Source organism: Chiloscyllium plagiosum, chromosome 14, assembly GCF_004010195.1.
Source record: "Chiloscyllium plagiosum isolate BGI_BamShark_2017 chromosome 14, ASM401019v2, whole genome shotgun sequence".
Classification (NCBI taxonomy): Eukaryota; Metazoa; Chordata; class Chondrichthyes; order Orectolobiformes; family Hemiscylliidae; genus Chiloscyllium; species Chiloscyllium plagiosum.
In genome coordinates this window covers 9000983-9024393 of record NC_057723.1, presented here as the reverse complement: position 1 = coordinate 9024393, position 23411 = coordinate 9000983, and the positions used below count along the sequence as shown (strand labels likewise).

General features: G+C 43.0%; 1 protein-coding gene across 2 annotated transcripts in view; it reads left to right on the top strand.

Annotated features, from left to right (window-relative positions):
* The first annotated feature begins 459 nt into the window (after positions 1–459).
* canx (calnexin) overlaps positions 460–23411 on the top strand; it is a 56771-nt gene continuing 33819 nt past the window's right edge. Inside the window, exons 1-2 of one of the 2 annotated variants that reach the window (XM_043703121.1) lie at positions 460–557; positions 18996–19157. In XM_043703121.1, the coding sequence (XP_043559056.1) occupies positions 18999–19157 (159 nt within the window). In that variant the 5' untranslated portion in view covers positions 460–557; positions 18996–18998. Of the gene's footprint in view, positions 609–18995; positions 19158–23411 lie in introns of both variants that reach the window. The other variant, XM_043703123.1, reaches the window with a different exon arrangement.

The window sequence follows — 23411 nt, the reverse complement described above, 5'->3', positions numbered from 1 at the left end:
GGTAACTTAGCCACATTTAGTGTCATTAGTTTGTGTAATACTTCTCTAATAATGGCTTTCTTCTTCCCCAATATTCTTTAACATTCATGGAATGTTCAAAGTAACTTCCACCACAAAGACAGGTGAAAAATACCTCTTTAGCTCCTTACCACTTCCTTGTACCCCATAATTATTTCCCCTGCTTCATTTTCTAAGAAACCTGTGTCCACTTAGATCTATCAGTTCATAAGAAGCTTTTCCACCCTCTTTGCTGAAGCACCAGCTGATCCATACCTCTTTCCAATAGTCGCTGCCCACGTGGTTCCTGCCCTCCCACCCCAAGCCATTCAGCGCCACACTTCCTCGTCCCGGCCTAGACCAATCAGCGGGCTCCACGAGGGGAGCCGGCGCGGCGTGGCGGCGGAGGTTAAACGATTGGCGGAGTTTCCGTCCAATCGGCAGTGGGGACGTCTCCACGCGCGGCCAATCGGAGAGAGCACGCGCCGCCCGCCCCGTCAGGAGGGAGGTGGGGCTGGGTCACGTGAGTAGCGCAGTTCCCGGGCGCCGAGGAGTCGAGTGTGAGTAGCAACCGCGGGGGTAGCACTGGGCGATACTTTGTAACCATCCGGGTACGGAGTTTGTTACCTTTCCCCCATTTGTTACTTTCTGAGTTCGGAGGCTCGCTACAATGTAGCGGCTCGGGGTCTTTCCTGCGTGGATCCTCATAACTCTCTGAGCAGTCACCCTTTTTCTCTTGCTTTACTGTGGACGGCCCGGGCTGCGATTGGCGCCCGCCAGCGAGTGCTTGGGGCTTGAGTGTGCGGATCCCTTGCGCGTTGCCGCGTCTGCTGCTGCACCGAGGTGACAGCTATCCGGCTTCCCGGTAATCCGCCTTGGGGAGGGAGGGAGGGGTGAGTGTGCTGGGTTGAGCGACTTGCTGTCTCCCCCCACGTTTATGCGTTTGAGTCCCTCTCTTAGGCCTGCATTCTATCCGTATTTTCGGTTCCTGTTTTCACGTGATGTCCTTACTTTAAGTATAGAATCGAGGTACCGGGGCTCTTGTGTTTGTCATTTGCACTTTAATGAATTCACTTTATGTACTGTAGTTAGGATAGAGATTAAGGCCATAGCTACATTGCATCTTCAACTTAATATTCTTTAATCGTCCTTTACTTCAGTCGTTGGTTTGTCCTGAGGTTTCTTTTACTATTTAGCTTTGAGGCATCTCCTGTGTAGTATTTTCTGGAAACGTCGTCATCATCCCTTTTGGTCCTTGAAGCAAGTTTTAATTGTGTGCAACTGAATGAGTTCAGTATTACAAATGTGCTATTTTTGCAACTGGAAAGGAAGTTTATAGCATTTGCGAGCTTCAGAAAGTCAATCCTGCAGCACATGAAGTCACTAAGTGTAGCCATTGTTCTAATTTGGTAGCGAAATTTTGCACAGCAGCCAGCAGTGAAATAATGATCACAGGTCATCTTGAAGTGATGTTGGTCGAGCACAGGAAGAGAACACCTTAAGGTGGCTTTTTAAAATCAATCTGGAGAAGCAGGCAGAGCCTGGGCTTAAAATCTCTCAAGATGGCACCTTCAGTGTAACAATCTTTCAGTACTACACTGAGCATCAACTAAGCTTTTATGTTCAAGCTTGAGATTCTGAATACTTCTGACAAGGTAATATGGAAGAGACTTGTTTGTCAGACAAGAATTAGGGAGTACAGTTTATAAAACTAGGTGTTGCCTTTTAAGACAGCTGAGAATTTCTTTGGTGGGCTCTGTTACTTTGGAACTGGAACTCTGTCACAAGATGGTGGAGTTAAATTGTTAATTTTGAGATAGAAGTGGGTAGATACTTAGGCAAGTGAACTGAAGCTCATTGAGGATAGAATTGAATGTAAAATTCAAAACAGAAAGATAAGGCATGGTCTTATTGAATGATAAGATTTAAGGGACTGAATGACTTCTGTTCCTTTTTACCTAGTTTGTAAATCTCTAATGTGGAGTTTGAACCCTCATCTTCTGACTTTTAAAAAAAAGCCCACTAAGCCATAGCTGCTGCACAGGAAATGTTGCATATCTGTAAATAAGTACTGGAACAGTATAACAGAAATTCAGTGCTTTTTTTTTTAAGAAAAAAAGTCATTTGATGTTGAGTGATTTGATTCTGCAGGGAGAAAGTGAGGACTGGAGATCAGAGCTGAAAATGTGTTGCTGGAAAAGCACAGCAGGTCAGGCAGCATCCAAGAGCAGGAGAATCGACGTTTCAAGCATGAAGCCCTTCTTCAGGAATGAGGAAAGTGTGCCAACAGGCTAAGAAAAAAGGTAGGGAGGAGGGACTTGGGGGATGGGCGTTGGAAATGCGATAGGTGGAAGGAGGTTAAGGTGAGGGTGATAGGCCGGAGTAGGGGTTGGGGCGGAGAGGTCAGGAAGAAGATTGCAGGTTAGGAAGGTGGTGCTGAGTTCGAGGGTTGGGACTGAGACAAGGGGGGGGAAAGAGGGGAAATGAGGAAACTGGAGAATTCGGAGTTCATCCTTTGTGGTTGGAGGGTTCCTAGGCGGAAGATGAGGCCCTACTCCGGCCTATCACCCTCACCTTAACCTCCTTCCACCTATCGCATTTCCAACGTCCCTCCTCCCGACCTTTTATCTTAGCCTGTTTGGCACACTTTCCTCATTCCTGAAGGAGGGCTCATGCCCGAAACGTCGATTCTCCTGCTCCTTGGATGCTGCCTGACCTGCGCTCTTCCAGCAACACATTTTCAGCTCTGATTTGATTCTGCAGTCACACAGTTCAACATTGCCTGGTCATACCTTATAACAGGCAGCCTTTTCTTATTTATTCATGGGATATCAGTTTTGTTGGCTGGGCCAGCATTTTTCAATTCTAAAAACAAGTCATCTTGGACCAGAAACATTACTCTCTTCTCTCCTGGTGATGATTTTTTTGGAGCACTTTCTGTCCTTATTTCAGTGTTCCAGTATGTGCAATATCTTGCTTTCATTCACCAGATTGATTGCTGAGATTGGGATGGGGTTGTCCTATGATGACATTGAGTAAACTTTCTGTGGGTTTGGAACTTAGCTGATCTTGTTAAACCATCCAAAATACTTAACAGGCTTAATCGTTTCAAATGGTGAGCCTGGTTTTGCTTGGCTGGAGAGTTTCTAGCTAGGGAGTTAGAGATTTAAGATAACCAAGTTAATCAAGAAAGCTAATGCAAAGCTGGCCTTTATATCTATTGGAATCCAAGGATGCAGAAGTTACATTGTAGTGATACAAAAACCTGGTTAGACCCCACTTGGAGTATTGAAAAGATCTGGATACCACATCTTAGGAAGGATATATTGGCCATAGAATGAGTAGAATGTAGATGTGCAAGAATAAGGGCTTAAGCAATGAGAAGTGACTATTCAAATTAGGTCTGCTTTTCCTAGAATTTAGAAGGGTAGAGAAAGTTAAGCTGTTCGTGCTGGTTGAGGATTCTAGAACAGAAGGGGGTATTAGGGCCAGATCATTCAGGAGAGATGTTAGGAAGCACTTGTATACACATGGAGTTTGAAAGCCTCTTCCACAAATGGCAGTGGATGCTGGATCAGTTGTTAATTTTAAATCTGTGATAAAATTTTAATCAAAGGTGTTGAGATATGGGTCACTCACAAGGTGTGTGGAGTTAAGTCACACACTGGCCATGATCTCATTGAGTGGTGGAACAGGCTTGAGGGGCTGTCTGGTCTCCTCCTGTTCCTATTGACCATGTAAGACTCAGAGAAATCTCTTCACTCAGCTTGTGATATGTGGTGCAGAAATGAGCTGTTCAGCCCTTCCAGTTCATGTTAGTGTTTATGGTTCGTCCTGACCATCACCTGACTCCTCAGTTAAATCAATAATTGTGACGCCTCTTTTCCGTCTTGCCACCCTTGATCGCATTAACTATATACTGTTCCCTTTCAAACATGACCTGAAGGTGTGAGACCTGCTTCCACACTCCCATTGCCCTTTGTGTGTAAAGGGTGTGTTTCTTCTCAGTTCAAAATTGAATTTTTTGGTGACTATCTTAGTTGATTGCCTGCAGATATGTTCCATCCCACAAGAAGAAATGTTTTCTTCGTACCATTCTTGACAAAGCCACTTATAATTTAAAAGTTTTCTAGGTTAACCCACAGCACCTTTTTGTCTGAGAAAAGAAACCCAGGCAGTCAGGCATTTCCTGATTACGTAAGCCCACACATTTTGAGATCCTATTAAATCTCTGTGCCCTCTCCAGTGTCTTTATATTTTTTCTACATTATCATGACCAGAACTATATTTGGTACAACCAAGACTGAATGGAGGTTTTACATTACTTTTGATTCTGTCTTTCTAGTGTTTGTTTCACTGTTATCTCTCAAATCAATAGTAGAATTTTGAGATTGATATTTGTACTTTGAGATCCCATTGTTAACCTCTATCTCACCAAAACTTGCAACTTCCAGGTAATAAGTTACCTCCCTGTCTTGCCTACTGAATGTACTAAGTGCTTGATCTTTGGAATCGTCTACCCGAGAGGACTCTGAACTCTTATTGAGCATTTTGAAGATGGAATTTGGGTGAGGGATTATGGCGTAGGGCAGAAAGATGAAGATCAGCATTGATCTGAGGAGGAGCAATCTCCTTGTATGAACTGCTGCTGCTCATACCACTTGTGATCTAATGTCACTAATGGCCTTTCAAGTTAGTAGGCATTCCTTTGCACAAACTTATTGATATGGAGCTTGTTGCCCCACTGAGTGACTTGGTAAAGCATTGAAATGGCAAAAGGAAACACTGGAAAGATTGAGCATGTTGTCTTTGATTCTTTCCATAAACTCTTCCTTGACTTGCCTATTCCTCGACTTGCCTATTCCGCCTCCACCCCCTCCCCATCCCAATTTCTACCTTAGCTCAATGAAATGGCAAAGATGATTCTTCCTTGGCATCACCAAGAGCAACTTAGTTCCATTTCTGAAACATTGCCCTACCTCAGCTCATCTCCGGCCGAACTGCTCATTCATGTCTTTTGTTTGCTCTCAAATTGGAATATTCCCATGTTCTTCTGACTGACCCCCACACTTTGCACCCTCTGCAAACTGAGATTATTCAAAATTTTGCTGTCTATAACATAATTGGCACTAAACTGTCCAAGCAATTTTGCTTGTGCTTTTTTATTGGGTGCCAACCAGATTTGAAAGTTTATATATTCAGTCTCCTATTTCTCACCACCTCCAGTCTTACAACTCATTAGAACCTGCTTCCTGTGTATACTTAATTTCTACCACTCAGTCTTTGATAACTGTGCCTTCAACTTTGTATAATGAATGTTGCTGCATCATGGCTAAGACCAGACCAGTTGTCATAATCTCTTAAAAACATTTTTAAAAAGCTACCTGATGGACAACTTGCACAAAATTGTGTCCCTTTCCTCTAGGCTATCAAAACTAGTCCAGAAATCCATGCTGATTGTCATGTCTATTGACATCTATCTCTTGTGTATGATGTGATCTCAGTCAGAGACAGGTGCTGATTGAAATGCAGTGAATCAATGCTTGACACCCAAGCCATCTTGTGGTAACTGACATTGGCAATTAGTGCAAATTGTCATTTTGGATTGTGCAGTGAGTTCTCGTATGACTTGGATTTTGTTCAAGATAATCGTGGCAGAGAGCGATTCAATCAGTTGTATTCTAGAATTTCAGAGAACTCAGCTATTTCATCCGAAAATGTTTTTTGTTTCGATATATTGCAACTTGTTGAGACATTGGCATAGAGCAAATGGAAGTCAAGCCAACTGATACTGGGACTAAAATGGGCATAGTATAAAAATAGCTGAAAATGTGTTGCTGGAAAAGCGCAGCAGGTCAGCCTCCTGAAGAAGGGCTTATGCCCGAAACGTCGATTCTCCTGTTCCCTGGATGATGCCTGACCTGCTGCGCTTTTCCAGCAACACATTTTCAGCTCTGATCTCCAGCATCTGTAGTCCTCACTTTCTCCTCCATAGTATAAAAATAATTTGCCTAGGCTCAACTTGAATAATTTCACATATAGAAGGTTGACAGCAATTTCATAGGATGGATAGACAAAAAGCAATATTTCCCTTGGGTATTTTGGGGTGGAGGTCCCTCACTAGGGCATAAACTTTTAATGTTAGAGCCAGGCTGCTCAGGGTGATGCCAGAATGTACTTCTCTGGGAAATCTGGAACTTGTTTTTTTTACCCTTTTTTAAATTTAGGGATTTTTTTTGGTCGTACCGTAAGAAATAGGAACAGGAGTAGGCTGTTCAGCCCCTCGACTGTGTTGCTGAAAAAGCACAGCAGGTCAGGCAGCATCTATGGAGCAGGAGAATCGACATTTTGGGCAGAAGCCCTTCATCAGTAATGAGGCTTGTGAGCCGGTCGGGTCTGAAAGACACATGGAAGGGGGGGCATGGGTCTGGGGAAAAGGTAGTTGAGCATGAGAAGTATATGAAGATGGGAGTAAAAGTGATAGGTTGGAGAGGAAGGTAGAGCAGATAGATGGGAAGGAAGGTGGACAGGGTCAAGAGGGCGGTGCAGAGTTGGAGACTTGGGACTGAATAATGTGGGAGGAGGGGAAGTGAAGAAACTGGTGAAATCAACATTATCCTGTGGGGTTGCAGAGTCCCAAGGTGGAAGGTGAGGCGTTCTTCTTCCAGACATTGGGTAGTTAGGGTTTGATGGAGGTGGCCCAGGACCTGCACGTCTTTGGTGGAATGGAAGGTGGGGGGGGGGGAGATTTGAAGTGTTCAGCCATGAGGCAGAGGGGTTGGTTGGTGCAGGTGTCCCATAAATATACAACGGAGGGAAATAGATAGTGACATTCTGAAAAATGTCCATATTACAGAGGAGGAAGTGCTTTATGTCTTGAAACACATGAAAGTCGATAATTCCCTAGGACCTGATCAGGTGTACCCTAGAACTCTGTGGGAAGCTAGAGAAGTGATAGCTGGGCCTCTTGCTGAAATATTTGTATCATCAATAGCCACAGGTGAGGTGCTGGAAGACCGGAGGTTGGGTAACACGGTGCCACTGTTTAAGAAGGGTGGTAAGGATAAGCCAGGGAACTATAGACCAGTGAGCCTGATGTCGGTGGTGGGCAAGTTGTTGGAGGGAATCCTGAGGGACAGGATCTACATGTATTTGGAAAGGCAAGGACTGATTAGGGATAGTCAACATGGCTTTGTGCATGGGAAATCATGTCTCTCAAATTTGATTGAGTTTATTGAAAAAGTAACAGGATTGATGAGGGCAGAGTGGTAGACGTGATCTATGTGGACTTCACAGTATGGCGTTCAACAAGGTTCCCCAGGGGAGACTGGGAGAACTAGCCATTTGGATACAGAAGTGGCTCAAAGGTAGAAGACAGAGGGTGGTGGTGAAGGGTTGCTTTTCAGACTGGAAACCTGTGACCAGTAGAGTGCACAAGGATCGGTGATGGGTCCACTACTTTTCATCATTTATATAAATGATTTGAATGCACACATAAGCGATATAGTTAATAAGTTTGTAGGTGACACCAAAATTGGAGGTGTAGTGGACAGTGAAGAAGGTTACCTCAGTACAATGGGATCTTGATCAGATGGGCCAGAAGTTTAATTTGGGTAAATGTAAGATGCTGCATTTGGGGAAAGCAAGTCTTAGCAGGACTTGTACGCTTAATGGTAAGGTCCTCTTTGCTGAACAAAGAGACCTTCGAGTGCTGGTTCTTAGATCCTTGAAAGTAGAGTCGCAGGTAGGTAGGATAGTGAAGAAAGCGTTTGGTATGCTTTCCTTTATAGGGCAGAGTATTGAGTACAGGAGTTAGAGGTTATGTTGAGGCTGTACAGGACATTGGTTAGGCTACTTTAGGAATATTGCATGTATTTCTGGTTGCCTTCCTCTCAGAAGGATGTTTGAAACTTGATTGGGTTCAGAAAAGATTTACAAGGATGTTGCCAGGGTTGGAGGATTTGAGCTATAGGGAGAGGCTGAATAGGCTGGGGCTGTTTTCCCTGGAGCATTGGAGGTTGAACGGTGACCTTAGAGGCTTATAAAATTATGAGGGGTATGGGTAGGATAAATAGACAAAGTCTTTTCCCTGGCGTCGGGGTGTCCAGAAAGAGGGCGTAGGTTTAGTGTGGGAGGGGAAAGAAATAAAAGAGACCTAAGGGACAACTTTGGTAATGGTATGGAATGAGCTGCCAGGGGAAGTGGTAGAGGCTGCTACAATTGCAACATTTTAAAAGGCTTCTGGATTGGTATATGAATAGGAAGGGTTTGGAGAGATGTGGGCCAGGTGCTGGCAGGTGGGCAAGGATGTTGCCAGGGTTGGAGGATTTGAGCTATAGGGAGAGGCTGAATAGGCTGGGGCTGTTTTCCCTGGAGCGTTGGAGGTTGGCTGTTTTCCCTGGAGCGTTGGAGGTTGAACGGTGACCTTGGAGGCTTATAAAATTATGAGGGGTATGGGTAGGATAAATAGACAGTCTTTTCCCTGGCGTTGGGGAGTCCAGAAAGAGGGCGTAGGTTTAGTGTGGGAGGGGAAAGAAATAAAAGAGACCTAAGGGACAACTTTTTCACACGGGGTGGTAATGGTATGGAATGAGCTGCCAGGGGAAGTGGTGGAGGCTGCTACAATTGCAACATTTTAAAAGGCTTCTGGATTGGTATATGTATAGGAAGGGTTTGGAGAGATGTGGGCCAGGTGCTGGCAGGTGGGACTAGATTGGGTTAGGATATCTGGTGGGCATGGATGAGTTGGATTGAAAGGTCTGTTTCCATGCTGTACGTCTCTGATTCTAAATGTCCTCTGAAGTAATCCGCAAGTTGGCGTCCTGTCTCCCCAGTGTGGAGGAGACCACATCGGGTGCAATGGATAAAGTATATGACGTGTGTGGTAGTGTAGGTAAATGTCTGTCAGATGTGGAAGGATCCTTTGATGAAGGTGAGGTGGTAGTGTGGGCACAAGTTTTGCACCTCTTGCGGTAGCAGGGGAAGATGGGGGAAGGTGCCAATGTGCTTGTGGGGACTATGGATCTGACAAGGGAGTCACTGAGGGGATGGTCTTGCCAAAACACAGATAGGGATGGGGAGGGAAATATCTTCCCACCAGCCCACTCCCACTTTTGAAGGTCAGAGGAAATTGCTCTTCACCCCAGCCTTAAGTAGGCACCACTTAACTCTGAGGCATTGCCTTCTGGTCCCAGATTGTTTTCCCTCATGAGACATCCTCTCAGGTTTACCCTGTTGAGCCCCTTAAGAATATTTCAATGTTTCAATCTGTCATTATTCTAAATTCCAGTGAGTAGAGCCCCAAACTATTAAATTTTTGCTTGTAAAACAATTCCTCCATGTTGGGAATCATCCCAGTGAACCTTCTCTGAACTGCATCCAATGAAACAATATCTTTTCTTAAGGAGATGAAAACTGCTCCCAGTACCCCTGATGTATCTCACTAGCACCTTGTACAATTGCAGTAAGGCATTCCTATCCCTATACTCCAATCCCTTGAAATAAGGGCCAACATTTCATGAGCCTTCCAGATTACCTCTGTGCTAGCTTTGTTTGATGCACATGTACCTGCAAGTCCCTTTGTGGTGCAGCTTCTCTGCAGTTTTTCTCCAGTGGAATAATACTGTTCTTTTGATCTCCCTTCCCAAATGAGCAACTTCATATTTTCCCACATGCTGCACTTACTGATTTTTCTGAGCACTTAAACTTGCACTATCTCTCTGTAAATTGTTTATACTCTTCTCTAATTGTTTTTGACCTATATTTGTTTATAAATTTGGCTACAGAACATTCTCTTCTTTCCTCCTGGACACTCATGCAGTTGTGGTCCCAGCACTGATCCCTGTGGAACCTCGCTGGTCAGATGTTTGCCAATCTGAAAAAGAACTGCTTATGCCCACTTGCTGTTTCGCCCCATGAGCCAATTCTCTATCAATGCCAGTATATTACCTTTCAACACCATGGGCTTTTATCTTGCAACAATGTTTTGAGGTACATAGTCAAATGAATTCTGAAAATTCAGATAGATAGAATATAAGAACTGGTTCTCCCCCCAATCTATTTTGGTTGAGACCTCCTTGAAAAGCTCATGAATCAGTCAGGTGCAATTTCCCTTTCATGAAGCCATGCTGATTCTGCTTAATGAGACTATGATTTTCCAAATCTTCTGCTCAAAGAAGATGGCAAGAGTATTTTTTTAGGTAAGAGAGAAGCAAGAGTGGACATTGGATTCGTAGAAAATGAGGCTGGGAAAAGAGATAGCGGATGAACTGAATAGTACTTTGCAACGCTTCTCAGTGGAAGACCCCAGAAACATGCCAGACTTCGAGGCAGGGCAGAAGTGAGTGTAGTGGCCATCAGTAAAGAGGAGGTATTGGGTAGGGTGAATAAATCGCCTGGACTGGTTGGTCTACACCCCAGAGTTCTGAAGGAGGTTGCCAAAGAGATTGTAGAGGCATTGGTGGGGATCCGTCAAGAACAACTGGAGTCATGAGGGGTCCCAGAGGACTGGGGAAGTGGCTAATATGACAACCTTGTTTAAGAAGGGAGGAAGCAAGAAGACAGAAAACTTTTAGGCTGGTTAGCCTGACCACAGTTGTTAGGTTTTAGAGGCTATGATTAAGGATGGGTTGCAGAGTACTTGGAATCGTATGATAAAATAGGACCGAGTCAACACAGCTTTGTCAAGGGGAGGTCATACGTAACACATCTGTTCAAATTCTTTGAGATGGTGACGAGCAAGTTAGACAAGGGAGAGTTGGGAGGCTGCTGAGTAAAATGAGCCCATGGTTTCAGAGGTAAAATACTGGCATGGATAGAAGATTGGCTGACTGGAAAAAGGTAGGGATAAAGGGACCTTCAGATGGTAGTGACTCGTGGCTTTCCAGAGAATAGTAGTGGGACCACAGCTATTGATATTATACATTAATGTTCTGGACAAAGGAGCTAAGAGCATTAAGTTGGCAAATGAAATAAAGATAGGTTGAGGAAGTGGGGTGGACTTGGATATGCTGGGTAAGTGGCAAAGACATGGCAGATGAAAAGCAATGTGGTTAAGTGGGATGTTATACATTTTGGAATCAAAGGGTAGACTATTTTCCAAATGGGGAAAGATTTCAGAAATCTGAAGTGCAAAGGGACTTGGAAGTCCTAGTTCAAGATTCTCTTCAGTTTAATGGGCAGGTTCCATTGGCGGTTATGAAGACAAATGCAGTGCTGGCATTAATTTTAAGAGAAAGAGTCCATTGCTGATGTCACTTCCGCCACCAGAGACATCACTCATCGGAACTCAGCCAGATCCTCCAACTCAGTACCACCCTCTTGGTCTTGTCCATCGTCTTTTCCACCTATTCGCTCCACCCTCTTCTCCGACCTCTCTCTTTCCCCCATCTTCATCTACCTATTGCATTCTCAACTACCTTCCCCCATCCCCCTCCCAATCATCTCTCAGTGCACAAGCCTCATTCCTGATGAAGACCTATGCCTGAAACGTCGATTCTTCTGCTCCTTGGCTGCTGCCTGATTTGTGCTTTTCCAGCACTCTGCATTAATTTTAAGAGGGCTAGAAATCCAGAGCAGAGATATACGTCGTCTGGAATACAAGGCTCTGATTTGAAATATTGAGCTGTTTTGGGCCCCATATCCAAGGAAAGATGTGCTGGCATTGGAGGGAATCCAGAAGAGGTTGACAGGAATGATCGTGGTGATGAATTGCTTGTCATGAGTGATTGAGGACTGTGTGTGTGGTCAGTGGAGTTTAGAAGAATGAGGTGGTGGGGGGGGGGGGAAATGTAGCAATTCTGATTGAAAATTACATGATACTGAGAGGTCTGGGTAGAGTGGATATAGGGGAGATGTTTTCTCTCCTCGGAGAGCCTAGGACCTGGGGGCACAACCCCAGGATGAAGGGATGACCCTTTTAGAACTCTTGAGTCAGAAGGATGAAGTTCTCAAAGCCTGTAATTCAGGCTGATTCTTTTGGAGACCTTTTTAGATGAGATGCTAAACTGAGGCCCTGTCAGGTGGGCAAAAAAGGTCCTGCAGATATTTTGAATTTTTTTTGTCCAGGAGCTAACATTTATCTCTCAACCAATATCAGTAAAACAATCATCTACCACATTACTGTAAGCAAATTTGCTGTCACACATCTAGATAGTGCCAGTGTTTGATTCTTTGCATTGACCTGTTCTGTTCTCTGCCTCAACAGCAAACTTTTATTAGGTTTGGTAAGGAGAAAGTAATTCCAGGTCCCTCTTCCCACTGGAATGGGAAGACAACAGTGGGGGAAAGAATTACCATTCTGAGTCAGTATCCCTAACTGCTAGGGGTGAAGATGGGATTAAGTGACTTGTGACAAGTACCCTTCCTTGGCAATGTGTCCCAGCTACTGTTTGTATCTTGGAGATGATCGAAAACAAGAATTCATCGCCATGTGCTTTGTCTCTGCTTCTGAACTATTTATACTGGCTTCTGTATCCACGGTTTGAAGCAGTTTGTATCTTTAGATACAAGCCTTGTCCTCGAGCGCTAATGTTTGTAACACAGCCATGGCTTTAGGTTGATCTGGAGAAGTTAATTAGATTCACTCCTCTAGTCGCACTGTTCATGACTTAATGCTTTCACTCTGGGATTGAGCAGTCCACATTTTCATTTGTTCAGAACCGCCCTTTATTTCACAATTTTGTTCCTTTGGTTTCAGAAGTACTGTGTTGGAGCCCACATGTGGAATCCTCTTACTGTCAACTTGCATGACCTGTGACTGGAGATGGCATACAGCTGGTTTCCTTGTAACCACTGAATCTGACCGTTCTGCCCACTGGCACTTCGAAAGTCAATTAGTTTCACTTGCCTTGCTTTTTCCCCATAGCCCTGCTAATGTCATCCCTGAAAAATGGTCAGTGAACCTGAAATGTTAATTTCTCTCCACAGCAGCTGCCAGACCAGAGTTTTTCCAGCAATGTTTTTCAGATTTCCAGCATCTGCAGTTCTTTATTTTGATTTTGTTCTGCAAATGTTTCCTTGTGATCTTAAAGTATGTGCGAGAGGATGGTAGAAGCAGATACAAATGTAACTTTCCCAGGGAGTTGGATAAATAAATATTTGATGTGCTAGTTAGAGGAGAATGGGCCTAATTGGATAATCTTTCAAGAAGGTAGTATGAGTCCACAGGGCTGATTGGCTGTGTTTCTGCTGTATGAGTCTACAATTTAACTTTTCTCCACTTTAATTTATCTGCATCTACCAGAGGTTGAGAAATGGATGCTGGACTTTTTACTGCAATTCATGGCCTCCTGCACAGTATTGTTACCAATTTGGAATGTTCAGTTGTTGACTATCAAAAGAGGCTTGCCTTTGTATACAGTACCTTTCACAGCTACCAGATATCTGTGCTTCATTGCCAATGAAATATTTTGAATTAGAAGACATGAAATAAGAAATGGAACAATTTGTGCATGGCAATGTGGTTGTGACCAGATCTTGGTATGAGGGATAAACACTGATCAGAATGCTGGGAATAACTTCGTTGCTCCTTCAGTTTGCAGCTGCCTGAGAGGGTGGATGGGGCATTGGTCTGATGTTTCAAGGAAGGTGCCAACTCTCTTGGTATTTGACTTGCCTGTTAACCTTGTGTGGTTTTCTTGCATTTGAATCCTGGAGTGAGACTTGAACGCTCAACCTTCTGTTGCAGAGGTGTCAGTGCACACAACTTGCAACTCCAGCTTTACGAGATGATAGCAGAAAGAAAGTGATTCAGAATGTTGACATGAGCTGAGTTCCCATCCAACCAAGTACAGTACTGTTCTTTGACTGGAGCTAGTGTGGTCCAGCAGAAATTGAGGGTTTGTCCTCCTTGCTTCATTAAAATCTGCATTTGTAATTCAACCTCTGCCACTTTTTTTTAAACTGGAATAGAGGTCCAGGATAATGTTCTTGGGAGGTTTGTTCTCCAAATACATCTATGTTTCTTAGACTGGGAAGGCAGATCATAAACATGCCCAGAGCTTGGATTCATGCCTGAAGCTTCTCACTCTGAATGTGAAGACAATAGTTTGGCTCCTTGCCAGTAATTTAGTTTCTGCACTTCTGAAGTTGAGTAATGCTAATTCTGGGAACTGGTGTCAGAAGTGAAAAGCAACTCCAGAATCTCCCTGTAGCACTAATACTGACGGAACTAGTTAAGTTCTGAGGAATATCGCCACCAACCTGAGGATGGAAAACCTATTTTATATTATCTCTTCGCCCAGCTGTTGCAGATGCATCTACCCATGACTGCACTGGTAAGAGAGACTGCTACGCATTCCAGTGAAGACTTTACCTTCACATTGGGATAGCCCTCCACTCCCACTGTGATGTGTGGCAGCACTATTAAGAGTAGATTCAGCATTGATCTAGTTATGTTACATATGAGAAATATTTTTATATACATATATGTGGAATTTAGATGCAGGTTATTCCTCTATTCCTCTACACGCATTTTGTTAATTTTAATTCGCTGTAATGTGATTGAATTAGGTACACTGTTTCTAAAGCATGAACTTTTAAAGTATGTTGGCTGTAATGCAATTAAATCAGCAATACTTTAAGCACTGTTTCTAAAGCGCGATTTTTTTATAATGTGGGGTTGCCAAGAACACAACCATCACGTTACAGAAGAACTGACTGTATTACTGAAAATAGACAAACTTTGAAGCTTTTAATCTTGTACTCATTCAGACATTTCACAAGAATGCTAAAATCAAAGAGGGCAGGAGCCGAATATAATGAAACAAAGCTGCAGACAAAAGCAAATTGCTGGGAAATTAGCTGGTCTGGTAGCATCTGTGAAGAGAAACGTTAATGTCTTTAATTCAGTGACCCTCCTTCAGAATTGGCAGGAAAGTGGTATTTATGCTGATCATGGGCAAGGGAGGTATGGTAAAAGGACTGAGTAGGTGGGTGTAAAGGGAGCCCACACAGAAGCAAAGGATAGGTCGACAAAGGGATTGTAAATAGTAAGTCAGGGGAGAAGCTAGGTGGTGATGGGGGCTGAGTGGGTAAAAACGGGTTGGCTGTGAAAGCAGCCCATATATAACAGGACCTGGGGTATGGTAGTGGGTCATAGACCTGGAGGTGTTCATGCTGTAAAATTATGAAACTCTGTGTTGAGTCCTGAATGTTGTAAGGGCCCCCAGTGGAAGATGAGGTGGTGTTCAAACAGCTTGCTTTGAACCTTGCTAGAGCACTGCTGTAGGCCTGGGAAACCAGTTTTTGGACCCAATGAAAACCCATTTCTTAATCAGTTCAGGGCCTTGTGGGGTTCTTGTAGCAACAACATGTATTTGGGCATGTGGTGGTGTTAAAAGTGAACTGAAGTGAGTTGCTGAGTTTGGCTTGGGAAGAAACTCTAATCTGTGGAGAGACTCTCTAACCTCTTTGCCCTTGCTTATTTCTGATTCGTAGATTGTATGTTTGCTATATTTGAATCCACAGCTGCCTATTTCCTTACATGTATTAATGGGTCCCTATAACCAACATTCATAATAATAATACAGGAGCAGATCAGGGAGTGAGTATTGTGTAGGGAGGACCTCCTGAAAACATTATTCTTAGCTATGAAGTATGCCAGGAGTGCAGGGTGGGCTTTCCCTCCACTTTCCCTCTTGCATTTTGACACTATCCAGGACATGTAGCTCGCTTAATTGGAACCTCATCCCCACAAGCAGCACTACTAAATGACCGACAAAATAATCGCTATTTGAGAGGTGAATACTGGTCCGAATAGAACTCTGTTCTGAAAGGCTGTGGGATATTTTGAGCCCAATTGAATCTGCAGATAGGGCTTCTATTGAATTTTTCATATAAAAGGTAGTGCCTCAAATAGCCCCTTCTGTGATTGCAGTTGGGGATATTAAACTGTACTGTAGCAAATATACCAGTTGATGTCTAGCTGCTTAATGCCCAATCCCTCTTTCCCCATACAATCATCTTCATACGAAGCAAGCCAGAAAAGTAGTTAACAGCTGTTTTTCCATAATCACTTTGCAGAGGCCTGTTCCTAGTAGACTACTCGACCAGAGCTCTATAGGATGTAGTCTGAGCACTTTTGTACGCCTAGATGATTTCTGTAAACATAACTTGCCAAACTGGTAATTGAGAAATTGTGTTCCATGAGACTTGGATTTCACCTTGTTCCTCCGGTGGACTGGTTCATTTGGCAACCTGTTTGAATCAGGTTCTGTTCAGCTTTTGAAGGTGGCAATGCAGTTAATAAAACTGGGACCTCGCCTTTATAAATGAAACAGTAGAAAAATGAAGAATTAGAGCTATGTCCATATTAAAAATAGTTTGAACTGAAAATGTCAGAGCTCCAATGTACCACATATTAGAAAGGGCAAGAGCCTTTGCAGAAGCTACATAAGAAATAGTAATTCCGGGTTAGAGGCTCCCTGAATTAACCACTTCCAGTTTGGTCAGTTGCAAGCCAAGAACTCAGTGAGTCAGTGAGAATGTATGATATCTTCAGGGACATTTTAAGGGCCCTAAAATGTTTTTGTCCTCCTGGGAGCCTGTTGCTGTGACCAAGTTACAAGTAAACCATTGTTCAAGCAGTCAAATGGCAGATTTGTCCACACAGCTGGATTTGAGTTATTACTATCTTGATGCTGGTTGTGTTTATATTGGAGAGAAACTAACGTTGCTACTGAATTCTGAGAATCTTGCGAGAGCACCACTGCTAGTACTTCACCGGTATCTTCTGTAAATTGTCTAGGTCTCCCCAAGCATATGGGAGCATGGGGATTACAGGTGAAAGTGAGGTCTGCAGATGCTGGAGATCAGAGCTGAAAATGTGTTGCTGGAAAAGCACAGCAGGTCAGGCAGCATCCAGGGAACAGGAGAATCGACGTTTTGGGCATATAAGCCCTTCTTCAGCCCATTCCTGAAGAAGGGCTTATGCCCGAAACGTCGATTCTCCTGTTCCCTGGATGCTGCCTGACCTGCTGCGTTTTTCCAGCAACACATTTTCAGCTGGGGATTACAGGTGCCCAGTAAACCAGGAGCATAGTCTCTGTTTGCAATCCTGACCCTCAATACACTTTCCTCAGTCAGCCAAAGGCTGAGCTGGTATGTTTGATGCAATGATGATTTCCGTTACCCTTCGTGCAGAAGCGTTTCCTGATAACTCTACCCCTGAACAGCCCAGCTCTGAATTTAAGGTCATGTGCCCTTTCCTTCAATTCCAATCCAAATGTAATAATTTTAAGAGAGGACAGATTTTAAAAGTATTTAATAATTTTAACCCCTTGACTATGTGCCCATAAGTTAATGTAGTACTCCACATTCCTTTGACCTTTAAAAATTATTTTTGTACTTATTTACTATCTTTAAAATTTCTGTATTCAATCTCTAAATCTTTCTGCTCTTTGACAATTCTGAACCCCTCTACATTTCAGATGATTTTGCATTATCAATCTTTGGATCCACAGTGGATAGCCTCTCGCACCACTCCATCTGCCATTGTTTTATACACTTAATCAATTTATCAATGTGCCCTCACCACTTCCTGCTCCAAACATACAAATAATACTGTACTTATTGTCATTTTAATGCATGTCAGCTAAACATAATATTCAGCTCTTTTCCTTGATGTAAGATTTATATAATAGTAAAAAGCTGTGATCTTTCTGCTGTGAGGTTCCACGCGTTACAACTTGTCATGAAAATGCATACGGTTATCCCTACTGACTCCCACCTCTCAGCTGTTTCTATGTACATATTAATAGGATTGCTGTAATTCCATGCATTCTGATTTTTGTTCACATCTCTTCATGGAGCTTTGTTGAATCCTCTGGAAAACACTAATAAACAATACATTGAGATCAAAGCTGTGGAAGGAGGCATCCAGACATAGGACCAAAAAGCTTGATCAAAGAATCCAAGCAACATCTTAGAGGTGTAGGGAGGGAATTCCAGGGCTTGGAGCCAAGGCAGCTGTCCCTTTGATCAACCCATTCGTCCAAATGTTCAGACTCTGCCTTGAATAGTGTACATTCACATAATGGACATATAATTTATTGGTTTAACTCTGCCCTTGTAAAGTGGAGTTACATTAGCTTGTGTGTTTGGGCACCTGTTGCTCGCAAGAGTCCGGAGAGTGGAGGAGAGCCAGGTTTTGTATGGAACATTTGCATAGAAGTTGTTTTGGTCTGACACCGCCATAATTGTTGCACATGGATGTGAAATTGGTTAAAATGAAGCTCCGTCCATTTTGATACCGACCATAGCTTTGGGTGAAACATCGGGAAGTTTGAGTGGACAACAGTTGCTTTATGGCAGAGTCTGCTATTGGGGGTGCATGTCTTTTCTATCTTAGAACTCGTTAATATGCCCAAAAGTTAATCTGTGTATAGTTATTGAGAAATTAAATCTTCTGAAGAATAAAATCCTTTTGTTATTTGCTGAGATTTATTCGAGCACAGATTACTGCACAGTCAGTTAACCAAGTGGAAGGTTAGTTGCAGCACACTACTCCCAATCACAGGCCAGTAGTGGTTAGAACTCTGGTATCACAGTGGGCTTCTCATCACTCTTAAGACCATAAGACATAGGAGCAGAAATTAGGCCATTCAGCCCATGGTCTGCTCTGCCATTGAATCATGGCTGGTAAGTTTCTCAACCCCATTTTCCTGCTTTCTCCCCGTAACCCTCTGTCCCCTTCATACTCAAGAACTCGTCTATCTCTATCTTGGATATGCTCAATGACTTGGCCTCTCGCCTTCTGTGGCAATAAATTTCTGAAATTCGTCACTCTTTGGCTGAAGAAGTTTCTCCTTATCTTCATTCTAAAAGATATTCTCTTTACTCATAGCAGCAACGGTATAATTCTTGGATTATTCAACACAAGCTTCCGAGTCCCCTTTTTAACAAACTGTTATTGCTGAAAGTAAATTGAGAATATCCAAAGCAAACTGATTGGTGGTAAATTGAAACATCTTTTAACATTGTTTTAACTCCATTCCCAGACTATGCAGCTGAAACTGTGGTTGGTGTTGGTGCTGCTGTTTGGCACTGCTGTAGTCCATGCTGAAGATGAAGATGAAGACGATACTGATATTGTTGAAGACGAGGATGACGAAAGCCCAATAGAAAGTGAGACAGAACCAAGCTCCCCACCACCACCTAAGGTGAGGATTGGCTCTTTGTTAAACATAGTGTTCTGTGAATGTATTTGAGTTTCTCCACTACACAAATAAAATACAGTGGATCCTGGAGATTGGAAGTAAAAACACAATTGGAAATACGCAGGTTTGGCAGCATCTGTGGAAAGAATTATTCATCTTTTGAATACAATATGACTCAGTTGAGGAGAGATAGGAATGTGTTGGTTGATGCAGGTTAAAGCATGCGGTGGAGGGGATAAGAAGGTAAGGTCAGGGATAGATTTGTGGGTGGAGAGTTAAATACAGAAGATACAATAGAACAAAAACAAAGGGTGGACCAGAATTGGTGTTAGTAGCAGAATAAATACCAGCCAAAAAATAGTGAATATGCAGACCAGAACTTAGCATGGGAAAATTCAAAATTGAGGACAGAGATCGTGGTCTGAAGATGTTGAATACATCGCAGAGTCCAGAGCCAGTAAAATACCTAATCAGAGCATGAGATGCAGATCCTCTCTTCGTATAGTGCCTCAATGTTTTCCTTTTCAATTAAATATCCTTTTCAAAGTTAGGTTGTTCCCTCTCTGCTTTTTAGGGAGCCATGATGTCGTGGTGCTCATGTTGGATTGGGGCGGACAAAGTCAAAAATCACCACAATAGAGTTATAGTCCAATAGGCTTATTTGAAACCACAAGCTTTTAGAGCCCCCCTCCTTCCTCGGGAGGCTCCAAAAGCTCCCAGCATGTTCAACTATAATCCGGTGTTGTGTAATCTTTTTTCCTGTTTTAGGAAGAGCATTCCAGATCCCTCCATATGTTACATTCATCTGACAGGTACATTCATTGTTGTGTTGTGGATTCTGACCCCTTTTGCCACTGGGGGCAAAAAAAATTCCTGATGTTTTCCGCCAAATCCTCATAGTTTTAAATTTTAATTGAAATTTAGTTTTCATTAAAGCTTCTTGACTCGTTGTGTTCTAAGGGGGTAGCAATTTGAGCTGCTTCAATGTATCCACTTTTATTCTTGTAAATGCCCTCCACGTCCTCTTCAAGAGCTTGACATTGTTCCAAGGGTAATTTTGAGGAAGGGTCACTGGACCTGAAATCGTTAACTCTGATTACTCTCCCCAGATGCTGCCAGACTTGCTGCGTTTTTCCAGCAATTTGTTTTTATTCCACACACTGGTTGCCTCTGATCTTCTGCCCATGTCCTGCTAATTGCAAAGGATTTGCAGCACTACTAAAAGTTATGCAGTTTACTTTGTTGGAAAGCGCACTGCAGGTGCTGGCAATCTGAAATAAAAGCTGCAACTAAAATGAGTCAGGCAACATTTGTGCAGAGAGCAACTGAATTGAAATTCCATAGTCAGATGCACAGCACTGAATTAGACCCTTGGTCCAACTTCTCCATGCCACCTCGGTATCCTAAATTAATCTAGTCCAATTTGCCAACACTTGACCCGTATCCTTCTAAACTCTTCCTATTCATTTCCCCATCCAGATGCCTTTTAAATGTTGAAATTTTACCATTCTCCGTCACTTCCTCTGGCAGCTTATTCCATACACGCACCACCCTCTGCTTGAAAAAGTTGCCCCTTAGGTCCGTTTTTAATCTTTCCCTTCTCATCTTAAACCTATGGTGTCTAGTCTGGATGCCATCTGAGACTTTTCATTACATTTGGGAAAAAGTTAAATGTAAGAGGTTTGGAGCAAGGTTTTGACAGTGTTAGAAAAAAAACTAAGGTTGTTGATTTAGTGGAAGACTGGTGACAGTGATAAAAGGGTTGGAGCTCCAAGGCCATTGAGAATGAAGGTAGGGCAAAAGAAGTAACAAAGTTATGCCAAGAGCAATTGCTAGTCAGTTTGCAGAATGCATGTCTGCAAATAAAATTCTGATCTTCTGGTGATCTGTCTTTTTTTTGTATTTCTCCAATGTTCCCTTGTTCCCACCTTGGCCTGATGTACTTTTGCAGTGAGGTTCAAAGTATGCTTAGGGGATAGCACATCATCTTTTAATTAGGTACTTTTTGAGTTGACTAAACAAGCATTGCGATTTCACACTGGAAGCTCTTGTCACCTTCACATCCTGTTCAGTGTTGTTTCTTGTTGTTTGTTTTCTTTGTCAGCAACATGTCTGCCCTTGGAAATCTTGTCCTGCTCCATTTATTCCCTTTGGTCCTGCAGGACTAACATTTTCTGTTAGCCAGTCTCTCCTGCTTTCCAGCCTGTCATAGACCTACCATTTACTGTTTTGTCAGCAGTGATGGTCAGTGGCTTACACTGGAAGTATTCCTGCTCCTGTCCATTTATTCTAGGATGTCTCTCTGGCTGGTAAGAAACTAAAAGCTGGACATTGCAACTGCTGGAAATTCAAATCAACACACGGCCACAAGCTGCCTTGCAGCTCAGTTGTTATGTACCTCGAATCACCCAATCAGAGTGGTTAATACAGGGCAGAACTGGATGTTTGTCCTGGGTAATATTTATCCCTCAGCCAAGGACTCTGCAACTGATTAGGTGAAAGTTTTGCTAAGTCGAGCTCCCATCATGCTGGTCAGCCCTTGTTATAGGATTGGATTGAGTTTCAGTTCACTCCTGAGTTGTCAGATTATTTTTCCTTTTAGTTGCTTCTGGGAGCTTTCCATAAATAAATTGAACAGCCTGGACATGCATATTTTGGTGTTTTAGAAAAATAATTGATGTAATTGAAACTTGAATCATGAGAAGTGATATAAGGAGAATTGAATCTAAGGAGAGAACTGACTGCTTGGGTTGGTGTAGCAAGGCTTGTACAGTAGAAGTAGGACCTTGGGTAGTGTTTTAGAATAAACAGACCTAGGGGTTCAGGTTTGATACTTTTGAAGCTTGCATCCGTAGTGTTAGGTAAAGGGGTAAATGTAGGGGAATGGGTGGGTTGCGCGTCGGCAGGTCGGTGTGGACTTGTTGGGCAGAAGGGCCTGTTTCCACACTAAGTAATCTAATCTAATCTAAAGTAACCTAATCTAATCACGTGTAGACAAGGTGGTTAAGGTGTTTAATGTGCTTGCGTTCATTGCTCAGACCTTTGAATACAGGAGTTGGATAGGTCATGTTGAGGTAGTATAGCACATTTGTGAGTCCTTTGCTGGAATACTATGTCTAGTTCTGGTTATCCTGTTATAAGAAAGATATTATTAAACTGGAGAGGGTTTTAAAAAATATTTGTCTGGATATTGTCGGGGATGGAGGGTTTGAGTTAAGACGAGGTTGGATAGGTTGGGTCTTTTTTCACTGGAATGTAGGAAAGTTGAAAGGTGACATAGGGGTTTATAAAATCATTAGGGGTATAGATAAGGTAAATGGCAGGTGTCTTTTCCCTAAGGTGGGGGAATTCAAGACTAGGGGGTATATTTTTAAAGTGAGAGGAGAAAGACTTAAAAGGCAGGAGGGGCGATGTTTTTACACAGTGGTTAGTGTGTGGAATGAACTTCCAGAGAAATGGTAGCTGCAGGTTCAGTTTCAATATTTTAAAAGACACATTTTGATAGGTACATAAGAAATATTTGGAGAGAGAGAGATGGGCCACATGCAGGCAGTAGGGACTAGTTTGTGTATGCTATGGCTGTATTAGCAATGGTCTTAGAGTGTTGGGGTATGGTCAGAGGGCCCATCAGGGTTTCCTGTCTTATCACATAATTACTGTAGGAAAAGCAAGATAGCAATGAGCCTTCACACACTATTGGCTTGTAAAATTGAGGTTCTCTGAGAACATGAGGTGCTATCTCCTCTGTCTAATTATGTTAGTAAGAAAACATTCCAAGGTAAAAAGAATCATTTGTCCACAGCTTATGTGGGTAAATAATTGATCCTTAAAATCAGAGTCCCATTTGCCCCATAAAGGTCAGTGTTGAGCGAGGTCCCGCAGGGCTCTGTTCTTGGGTCTCTGCTCTTTGTAGTTTTTGTAAATGACTTGGATGATGAGGAGGTTAAAGGGTGGGTTAGTAAATTGGCAGCTGACACAAAGGTTGGAGGTGTCGTCGATAGTATAGAGGGCTGCTGCAGCACGACATAGACAGGATGCAGAGCTGGGCTGAGAAATGGCAGATGGAGTTCAACCTGGATAAATGCGAAGTGATGCGTTTTGGAAGGTCGAACTCAAATGCTAAGTATGGGTTTAAAGACAGGATTCTTGGCAGTGTGCAGGAACAGAGGGATCAGGGTGTGCAAGTACATCCCTCAAAGTTGCCACCCAAGTGGATAGAGTTGTTAAGAAAGCAAATGGTGTTTTGGCTTTCATCAA